Raw genomic sequence first — 10709 nt, 5'->3', positions numbered from 1 at the left:
TCAGAAACACGGCAGAATAAATTATGTAAGTAAATTACAATTGTATTTTTAGTAATGTTATACGCCCCAGTAACATATACAGATGTAACTCGGACAACTCCTTTAATGACGTAAACGTTTGACTTCGTCTGCAGTCGGAAATGATCCAGAAAATCCGCTTTATTAACTTCGGCTTTCTTCAATAAAGTTTAGACCTCTTGCAGCGCGGCTCTACGCCTGGGGTGGTTTGTCTCCTAATCCGGAGCCCGCCGCTCATCCGACATTGGGGTTTCTGTCCTGACGCCAGCGCTGCCCTTACTGTGTAACACTACACCCCCCGCCATTGTGTAGAACGCACCAGCAGCAATAGGAGACGCTGCCCCTTTAAGAAACTAGCCGCCCGAAGCGTCAGCCGACAAATAAATATTTCAGCCCAGGGGGAGGAGGAAGAGCCGCGCCTCCCCTTTAAGAGCCGAGCCGCTGATCAATGCGGGCGGACGAGACCATTGACGCGCGGAGGAAGGGGGGTGGCTTTTTGTGCGGTGCATGGAGACGCCGCAGTAATCCGTTCTACTTGCTGCCGATAGTGGTTGGTGCGGGGCAAACGGGCGAGCAGAGCGGGGCAGACGGGCGGGCTCTCACCCTGTGCGGGCAGCTGGTGGTTTAAGAGCCGCTTTCCCTCCCCGGCTGCCCCTTCCTCGTGGCTCTCCGTTACACAATGCTCGCCCTCCATTTTGCAGTCGCTCCCCCCTCCCTTGTTTATCTTTAGTTCAGTCCATATCTGCAGGAGAGGGGAAAAAAAAGAAAAGAAAAAGAAAAAAAGATACAATGTTGCAAAACGTCGCTACTTTGTTGCTGCAGCAGATCCCGGGCACCTAGCGCCCAGGTTATTGTTTGTTTTTTTCCCCATCTGGAATTGTTTTATTTATTCTTTTATTGCAGAGGGGGGGTTGGGAAGCGGCAGGGTGAAAGGTCACAGTCGATGCCATATTTTGGATAGTAAATAATGCACGACTAAAATCTCCAAGGGGAGGAGGGAAGAGCGAAAAAATTTTTTGGGGGGAAAAAGAGGGAGAGAGAAAAAGTCCCATCCTTGCAGGGCTTTCCATCCTGCTGTGTGCGGGGAGGGGGTGGAGGCCGCGGGAGGGAGGGGGCGATGACGTCACCGCAGCCCTGATCATTCTTTATTCAATGCTGTGTGTATTTTATAGGGTTTTTTTTTTTTTTTTTCCCTTTTGAATCAAGAGGAAAAAGCAGCCTTTAGGGGGCACTGATCTGCCAGAGAGACAGAGAGAAAGCAGACAAGGCACAGGAGGGAGGGGGAGTCCTCAGCCAGGGAGAGGGGGGAGAGCGAGCAGGACACACAATATTTATATATATATAAAAAAAAGAGATTTTATTTTTTTTCTGCAAAATGGATGCAAACTGGACCAGCTTTATATTCCAGGTAATGTGAGTGTGTGTGTGTGTGTGTGGGGTGCGGGGTGCTGCAGGGTGGGGGAGGAGGAGGAAGCCTTGTTTGTGCATTTGGCTGCATGCATTCGTCTCTCCGTCTTTTGTGAATAAAGGGGCTTTAAATGGCTGCAGCGGAGAAAGCCGCGGAGCCCTGCACATTTGCATCTTCTTCTGCCTTGTGAGTGTGTATTTTTTTTGCAGGGAGGGAGGGAGAGGAGAGGAGATGGTGTTGGGTGTTTAAATCACCACCCCTCCCTCCCATCGTTTTCCTCTCCCTCTTTCCTTTCATAGAAATAGCAAGGCTCACTGCAAGGGATAATATTATATACTCCCCGCAGGCGGAGGTCCTCACCCAGCGCCTGCATGTCCTGGGCCGTGCACAATAATAACATACATGGAGGGCTGACATGCCGTTGTGTAATGCATTAATAGGATTTGGCGGCACCGTCAGGGTCGTTCTTCAGATGGGGTTTGTGGGTCTGTACATCTAGGTAGAGCTGCTGTATAGGCAGGGTACGCATACACTATATAGAGCAACATCCAAATAGTTCAGGGCAGCGCGGGGTTACACAGGCTCGTACCTACTGCATGGCGAATATTCACTGCGACCAAATAATAAAAAAAAATGAGCTGAATTAAAAAACATAACTGTATGGAAACCTTGTCTTCTGAAATGAGACTGGTCTGAACAGTTTGCACTCGTACCAGGTGGCCATCGGGACTGGGGTTCAGAGGACCTCTGGTGACTCGGGGAGCAGTGGTCTATGTAGGTTGCCGTAACCAAGAACCTCTGTATACCAGGTGGCAATCGGGACTGGGGTTCAGGGGACCTCTGGTGACTTGGAGAGCAGTGGTCTATGTAGGTTGCCGTAACCGGGAACCTCTGTATACCAGGTGGCAATCGGGGCTGGGGTTCAGGGGACCTCTGGTGACTCGGAGAGCAGTGGTCTATGTAGGTTGCCGTAACCGGGAACCTCTGTATACCAGGTGGCAATCGGGACTGGGGTTCAGGGGACCTCTGGTGACTCGGAGAGCAGTGGTCTATGTAGGTTGCCGTAACCGGGAACCTCTGTATACCAGGTGGCAATCGGGGCTGGGGTTCAGGGGACCTCTGGTGACTCGGAGAGCAGTGGTCTATGTAGGTTGCCGTAACCGGGAAGATCTGTATACCAGGTGGCCATCGGGACTGGGGTTCAGAGGACCTCTGGTGACTCGGAGAGCAGTGGTCTATGTAGGTTGCCGTAACTGGGAACCTCTGTATACCAGGTGGCCATCGGGACTGGGGTTCAGAGGACCTCTGGTGACTCGGGGAGCAGTGGTCTATGTAGGTTGCCGTAACCGGGAACCTCTGTATACCAGGTGGCCATCGGGACTGGGGTTCAGAGGACCTCTGGTGACTCGGGGAGCAGTGGTCTATGTAGGTTGCCGTAACTGGGAACCTCTGTATACCAGGTGGCAATCGGGACTGGGGTTCAGGGGACCTCTGGTGACTCGGGGAGCAGTGGTCTATGTAGGTTGCCGTAACCGGGAACCTCTGTATACCAGGTGGCAATCGGGACTGGGGTTCAGGGGACCTCTGGTGACTCGGGGAGCAGTGGTCTATGTAGGTTGCCGTAACCGGGAACCTCTGTATACCAGGTGGCAATCGGGACTGGGGTTCAGGGGACCTCTGGTGACTCGGAGAGCAGTGGTCTATGTAGGTTGCAGGAGGATAGACAATGCGTGTAATAAACATGCACACTCGGCCCGAGCCAAGCATCTTGTGGGGGATGAGTTTTTGGCCTGAAGCCATTTCATGTGTATGTCCAGCTTCATACCGCATCTAAATTGATGAGACTTGATTTGGATATAGATGTGTGTGGATGGTTGAAGAACCCCCAACCCTGCCCAATAGTTATTTTGGAAACTTGGAGAACATTTTCGAGAACATATTAGTAGATATGAATCTACATTGTCTCATTTTTGTTTTCTCTCTCCACCTTTAGACCCCTCCTCCACCCCCGGCTGAACCCCTACAAGTTGAGCTTTTACCTGTACTTGCAACTGTTACTGCACCGCCAGATGGGTCCCTCACCTCGCAAACCATGGTGCACACTATGGCACCCCAACACCCTTCCACAGTCGACACAGCTGCCCTCAAGCAAGTGGTGCCAGGTCTGTCCATCCAACAGCAGATGGTGTCGACCCCAGTTACATCTCAGACTTCCCAGGTCTCCACTGGTCTCCCTTTACATCCAGTCATGGAACTTCCCAAGAAGTCTAAGAGTCGAGGCCCCTACATATGTTCCTTGTGCTCAAAAGAGTTTAAGAATGGCTATAATCTACGAAGACATGAAGCCATCCACACGGGCACGAAACCTGCTCGAGCGCAGCCGGCGGTCAAAATGCCAACGATGGTACCCCTCAGTTTGCTTAGCGTTGCCGGAACTGTTGTGACCGGTGCAGAAACCCTAGAGGTTCCTACGTCTCCCTCCACGCTGCCTCTACCCGGGCCGTCACCTACAGCTAAAAAGGTGCGGAAAAACCATGCCTGTGAGATGTGTGGAAAAGCTTTTCGGGATGTTTACCACCTGAACCGTCACAAGTTGTCACACTCCGATGAGAAGCCTTACTCCTGCCATGTGTGTCAACAACGCTTTAAGCGCAAGGACCGAATGACGTACCACGTCCGCTCCCATGACGGGACCGTGCACAAGCCCTACATATGTAGCCACTGTGGAAAAGGATTCTCCCGGTAAGATGTTGTAAAGCTTAAAGCTGGTACTGTTGGGTTTCCTCCATGTCTTCTCGGTAATCTTGTATGCCTCTTCTTCTGATCCCATTATGAAGAAATCTTTTTGTGTTTCAGTCCGGATCATTTGAACAGTCACGTCAGACAGGTTCACTCTACAGAGCGTCCCTTTAAATGCCAGGTACTTCAGAAGTTTTGTGCCGCATTCTTCTCGCCCTGATGTATTGGTTGGAGTCATGTTTACATCTTTGTGTTCTCCTCTTTTCCTATAGACCTGTGAAGCAGCGTTCGCTACGAAAGACCGACTAAGGGCTCATATGGTGCGACACGAGGAGAAGGTTCCTTGTCATGTGTGTGGGAAGCTGCTCAGTGCTGCCTACATCACCGACCACATGAAGGTCCACAACCAGGGTCCCAACCATGTGTGTGAACTGTGTAACAAAGGTAGGTCTTCAGTGGTGTGTTTTGTGTTACACATGTAACAGCCGCTCAATCGAACACTACACCACTACACGTGTAAAGCCCCTAATCTGGCATATCCCAATATCCAGCGATGCTCTTCATGGCTATGTATAAACACTTTCTAATAGAGGGGTGGGTGGTCTTCTGTACAGATGTGAATGGCCGATGTCATTCGTGTGAATGGTTGCCTAATGGGATGGAAGGATAATTTTACTAACATATTAAAGTGGGGGAGGGGGGGTTTATCTTTAATTATGTATTTAAGGAACCAGTTATAATTGGTAGAATATCTGGAAGGTCCTCTCTGTGAAAAGACGTGTAGTTCTTGCCACCGGTAGCAGAACAAGAAATTTTACAGCACAAGATGAACTTTTGTTTATTGCAAACAATAAAATAAGAAATAATGATATCCTTGGGGGAAGGTGTGTGTGTGTGTGTGTGGAGAATTCCTCAGGGGTGGGGCCTGGCTGTCTCAAAGAACCAGTAAACAAATGAGACATATTATTATTATTTTTTTTGTTTAAACACCTCATCTCTAGAAATTTTAGCCCAAGCCCATGACTGATGAACCCGTTTGTTGTTGCACAGATGTAAGCAGTGCTTTCCTGTTCAGTGTCTTCGCGGTGACGGTACGAAGCAGAGGATGAACATATTCAGAAATTGGATTGAGGGGTTTAAACAAAAATATCTTAACTTCATGTTTACTGGTTCTCCATTGGGGGTAACAGCTCTTTACAGGATGGGGTGGATGCATTGATGAGGGGATCACTTTCTAATGATGGAGTGATGCCTGTGGCCCGGCCTTAAAGTGGCGTGTGCTTCTCCTCCCCCGTGTAGGTTTTGCCACGGCCGCGTACCTGCGGGTCCACTCGGTGAAGCACCACGGTCTGGTGTGCCCACGGGCAGACAGCTTCCTCTGCAAGTTGTGCAGCGTTCACTGCAAAACCCTGGCACAGCTGAGCGGCCACATGCACACACACGCCATGTCGGGGGCCACGGGCCTTGCTGAGGGACTCCCACTGCAGTGACCACAGCTAAGGCAAGAGCCTAGTTACCTTTTCCTTTCCCTTTCCTGGGGATGTATGCATTGTTGGTAGCTGGAGGCTGTGCTGAGCATTGCTGGGTTTTGGGGTATGCCCTAGAGTCCTCCATACCTCCTCTTGTAGCATGCCTGTCATTGATGGTTGTGTTTGGAGATACCCTTGTAGCCTCTGCTCCCCCTGCCCGCTCTGCTTATCTAGATGCTTTATTGTATTTGTCTGTGGCGCATATATGTTTTTAAATCAACCTCCTTTCATTTGATCTCTAATCGGATGACTTTATCCTTTCCCACCTTTGCACTTCCGGGTCATGTGCAACCCAGTAATTGATCCTCTCCCTTTCTCCTCCCGCACAGGAACCTGCCAAGTCTGCCCTCTTGCGGATCCGACGGCCGCTGTAACTGCTGTGCTTCCGAACGCTGCTGTTCCTGGCATGATGTCCACACAGCCCTGGTGACTGGCACTCCTGGAGGGGGGTGCAGACAACGATTCCGCTCTCTTCTGATGTGCTTGTGTACAGTGTTTGGGGGTCTGTAGCTCCCCCATCTCAGACACACATATTTGGAAGAGTGGTTGCTTGTAACCCTCCTCCCACCTTCTGTCCTCCAGGCTATAAAAACCATGAGGCTAATAAGAAGGTGACCAGGTATCTAGGAATTGACAACCTTACTGACAGCTTGGCCCCCAAGGATGACTTTCGAGTACCCTCTTACCCCAAGTTCACTGCTAGCCATTGTTCAAGTTGGCACCAGCTTGAAGGCTGATTTGTACACTACACACCCCGTGTCCTTGCAAGAAGAGTGTCATGTTTGTAAGACTTAATGTTCCTTGTGACTTTCCATGCCCTCCATGAGCAGAGGACCTGGCATGGAGTTCATGTAATAACGCCTTGCACTGAAACCAATGACCGAGCAGGTACTGATGGCTGTTAACCAGCTGCGAGCTTGCACCTGGCTGGGAAATGCAAGGATGGTGAGATGGTCAGTACAGACAAGACTATGCTCTGCAGGGATATCAGAAAGGAGCAATGATCTGCAGGTGGCACTGACAGGCTGATAGGCTGCTCTTGTTAATAATTAGTATTTCTTGACACTAGTTGTGTGAATTCTTATATTTTTCCAGTGAAACATCGGGAGGTTGTGGCACAAGCCCTTAGTTATGGGAGATGAAGGCTGGAACAGAAGAGGTCACTGCGAGGAAGGTGGATTGGTGTAGTGGTACAACGAGCGTAGGTCCAGAAGAAGTGGAGCATGACGGTGCGAGTCAGATGCAGGTCTTCTGGGCCGCAGAGGGAGGTGGAGTTATGGGACATGGACTATGCTGACCGCAGTAGGAGGAGATGGTAGACCTCTTCTCTCTAGACAGGTTTCCCTAATATCTCATTGCCCTTGATTGCAATAAGTTAATCCCACCATTACCTGTGCCACATGTGGCCAGAATCGGGCCTTGTTGGGGACAGCTCTGGCCTATTTTACGGGCAGCCCTGACAACCATTCTGTGGAGAACATCAACGGGATGTGCATCCTCTGTGCCAGAGGTGTAGCTATAGGGGGTGCAGAGGTAGCAGTGTCTACCGGGCCCAGGAGCTTGAGGGGGCCCACCACATAAGACACCGGTATTATAGAAAGTGCATGCTGGTCAAGTTACACCTCTGGCTGGAGGGGAAGGGGTTAGGTCAAGAATTTGGCAAGGGCGTTTCAATATTTGCCTCAGGCAGCAGGAAGGCTTCCCTGGCCACAAAGCACTGAGGAAAAGGGGGGACCCAAGCTGAACTCTTGATCCTTTAGCTCCGTCCCTGCTCCAGTCTCCGACCTGTTTAATGACCTTGTCTAGCATTTCTCTCAAGTAGGATGCAGCAGCGGTGATGACCCCGACTGTGGGCCAAGAATGGATGTGGCCATTCTAAGCATAGTCCTGTAACCATATTGTGCCACCGTGTCTATGGACTCCAGTCAAGAAGTGACCTATAGATGGGATTTTTTAGAGAAGTTATGAAAGGGCACCATCATAATCCTGTTCATTTTCAAAGGTGTAGAACACCTGCGCTTGCTCGTACTTCTAATGAGCTGGGATTTTGTTAATTTCAGTCCCCTTTAATGATATGGTGACGGCTTCAGGAAATGAAGGTCGGTCACTTCCATCCACCCCTAAAAGTCCACCCATCATCTGCTGAGGGAATTTCTTTAGGACTGTGTCTGACTGTTCAGAAAAGAAATTGTATCCTATGAACTAAATTTCCGGCCATACGTCTCCCAACCATCAAATAGATCACGGGGTTTTTACATATAAGTTCTAGGTTTTAACCCTTTCTAGTTTTCCTATATATATTTTTTTGTTTTTAAAGGTTTCTTAAAGATAGGATATAATCTGAAATAACACAGACTAGAAATTTAAAAGGAGCAGATTTAGCATAGAAGGGGTATAGATATATATTTTTAGCAGCTCCTGCGGCTGCTCCACCATGGTGCTGCCATTACTGTGAAGCTTAATGTATTTTCTGATCCCACAGAACCAGAGTAGATGTTAATAGTCATGACCAGGGGCTGGGACACCCTTGCCTATACACCTTTGGAGCCGTACACAGGTCTCTACCAGTGGTGTGGTTGAGTTACTGCATTTTTTTATTTAGTTGGTGTTTGCCCATTTCATGCCCACTTGGACCTTCTTCTGCCATACATCACTGTATGTCTTTACGTTGCTTCTGTAAGGTGACGCCACTGTCTCAGCTAATGGGCAGGTGACAGGACGTGGGTTATTAGATTAAATTCCTTCAAACTAAAATGTCCGTATGACGAGTGTTGTTCATCTGCATGATGCGAACTACCAGGCTGGGCTGGAACCAAACTTTGAGCCTCATTTGAAAAAGAAAAATGGAGTTTCCGAAAGATCCGGTTACAACATTCAATCCTGGGACTGGTTTGAAAATGAAATCTGGCAAGAGATTGAAGAGTAACTCAACTTTTACTAAACTTTTGACTTCAGTAGTTTCGATCGGTGAAGGTTTGGGTTATGAGACACCCACGCATTGGGGACAGAAGTGCTCATCTGATAACTGTGCCCACTGAACTTCACAGCAAATGTTTGGGGGTCCATACACCATGTGATCGGCTCCCAGAACAGAGCAAAAGCCAAAGGAGCGCTTCTGTCCCCTCGTTATAGTGATGGGGGGGGGGGGGGGGGGGGCTCTCAAAACTTCTCATCTATGACTGTGACTTGCGTTTGATAAAAGTTTAGTTGCCCTTTATTGTGTTTGGGGTAAGATCTGTATTCCTACCCTTCATACATAAGGTTTTAGAGTGCAGAATGTTCCTTGTAGGTCCCTGAAGTGCAACTTCTGCATCGTTCATGGTTTATTTTATGACCTAATGTTTTCTTGATCTAATATGTCTCTTTATCTGCTGACAAATACTCGGGAAATGAGATTAGTCAGAGAGAGACAGAAGTTTATGTCTAAAAGAAGCCTGGATTTACATGCTTCTATGGCTTCCCTTCATCAGACGTCCAGATAGCTATCAGGAATGAGAACATGACTTTAACCCTAAGGTTTCTTTTACAAGGGCATGTTTCCTTCCGGTACCAGGCGCCTGTCGATGATGGGGCAGCTCAATTGCCATTTGTTTAGCTTTATTACATGGGCCAATGTGAAAAGGAACAGGTGTTCATACGAGTGATCATTCGTCTCGTCACTGGCCCCATGGATAAGGACATTAACTGTTCCAGTGAGGGCCACATGAAGGTTAGATCTAATGTATTATATGACGGAGCAGAACAACAATGGCGAGCATAAACCCTGCAGTTACTAAAGGATGGCTGTTTGTTCCTGATCATTGCCCTGTGTAAACACATCCAGAGATGGGGGAAAAAAAATATATAATATATTTTGCATGTCTGTCAGGGATCGCTTCTTTTAGGATGACCTAAATATCGTTCTTTGTCTCCAGCCCATCCCCTGGTAAACGGAACGCACTGCCAACAATAATGGACATCATATTAAAGGAAGGGCATGAGCGAAAGCCCCTGACCCAAAGGCAATGCGGGGTCTGAGTATATGTTACCAAAATTGGGATGAAGCCCTTCAGATCATTGGACAGTAGAAACCCTTAACCTTGTTGGACCTGATCCTGTATTCTACAGCTCCTACCTATACTGAGACCAGTCTGTGGCTCTGTGAAGGGTCTACCGGGTCTTTGAGTTGGGTTCCTTCATGAAGTCAAATAAGTCCACTAGCTTTCATGTTTGGCCATCCACAGTACCAAGTCCAGACGAGTCCTGTAGTTTAATTGCATCTACTAGCCGTGGTTCCTCACGATGACTGAGACCTCTGAGTCTTGGGTGGTGGTGGTGGCCACTATTTTTTTTTATTTTGTTTTAGCCTATTTTTCTTAGATTGAGGGACTGGATGAAGGCAGCAGTTTTCTGTACAAACTTATATGTGTATAGTTCCAGAAGGAAAGCCTGTGTACATATCGTTATACGGACTCTTCCCATGGACATTTCAACCCTTCGTTGTCTCTGGTGCCCTGCATGTTGTCCTGGAACCTGTATATGGACCCACAACTCATAAAGGGCCAAACTGCAGTTTACCTTTTAATAAGGGCAGGATCGGAGGTTCTCTGAAAGGAGGCAACGTTTCAGGGCGCCCTGGAAGTCCCTTTCTATCTTTTTTTTTTTGTGTGTGCACAGGTTCGATGTTGGGTGCATGAGACCTTGTGTATATAATGTGTACAGGGGGTAGGTTACAGCCTGTATATAATGTATGTGTCACATGCAACTCGCACTGTAAATACTGAAAACTGCTGAAAATCTGTCATTTTGATAACTGTTAAAAAAAAACAAAAAAAAACTTTTCTTAACTTGTCCTGGAGGTGACGGTCTCTCTGCTCACCTCCTATGTCTGTCACTTCAGGGTCTTTTCTTCTTGATCTTAGTAAATATCCTGTTCTTCTCCCCTCTCTGTTCTCAGTGTCATATAATGGGTCTCCGTATATAAAGTATTCCGCCCTGTCTCACTTCTCATTGTTGCTTATGAACCATCTGAATTT

The 10709-nt window shown here is 48.2% G+C and overlaps 1 protein-coding gene across 2 annotated transcripts; it reads left to right on the top strand.

The window, feature by feature from the left end:
* Positions 1 to 333: 333 nt before the first annotated feature.
* MAZ (MYC associated zinc finger protein) lies at positions 334 to 7310 on the top strand. 2 transcript variants are annotated; one of them, XM_040440847.1, is made up of 6 exons: positions 334 to 1426; positions 3420 to 4168; positions 4283 to 4346; positions 4438 to 4609; positions 5465 to 5666; positions 6024 to 6129. In XM_040440847.1, the coding sequence occupies exons 1-5, from the start codon at positions 1394 to 1396 to the stop codon at positions 5653 to 5655; spliced, it is 1209 nt and encodes a 402-aa protein (XP_040296781.1). In that variant the 5' UTR covers positions 334 to 1393; the 3' UTR covers positions 5656 to 5666; positions 6024 to 6129. The 2 variants fall into 2 exon arrangements, with proteins under 2 accessions (XP_040296781.1, XP_040296782.1); XM_040440848.1 differs by lacking the exon at positions 5465 to 5666 and having other exon boundaries at positions 344 to 1426; positions 6024 to 7310.
* The last annotated feature ends 3399 nt before the right edge of the window (positions 7311 to 10709 follow it).

This window comes from Bufo bufo, chromosome 7 (genome assembly GCF_905171765.1).
Source record: "Bufo bufo chromosome 7, aBufBuf1.1, whole genome shotgun sequence".
Lineage (NCBI taxonomy): Eukaryota > Metazoa > Chordata > Amphibia > Anura > Bufonidae > Bufo > Bufo bufo.
Note: the sequence above shows the minus strand (reverse complement) of the source record. Positions and strands in the feature narration are given on the sequence as shown.

Excerpts from the sequence above, each read along its gene's own strand:
- MAZ (XM_040440847.1), top strand. The coding sequence starts at position 1,394 with ATGGATGCAAACTGGACCAGCTTTATATTCCAG. Across the intron at positions 1,427-3,419 it reads GGACCAGCTTTATATTCCAG|ACCCCTCCTCCACCCCCGGC; the intron begins GTAATGTGAGTG and ends CTCCACCTTTAG. Across the intron at positions 4,347-4,437 it reads AGCGTCCCTTTAAATGCCAG|ACCTGTGAAGCAGCGTTCGC; the intron begins GTACTTCAGAAG and ends CTTTTCCTATAG.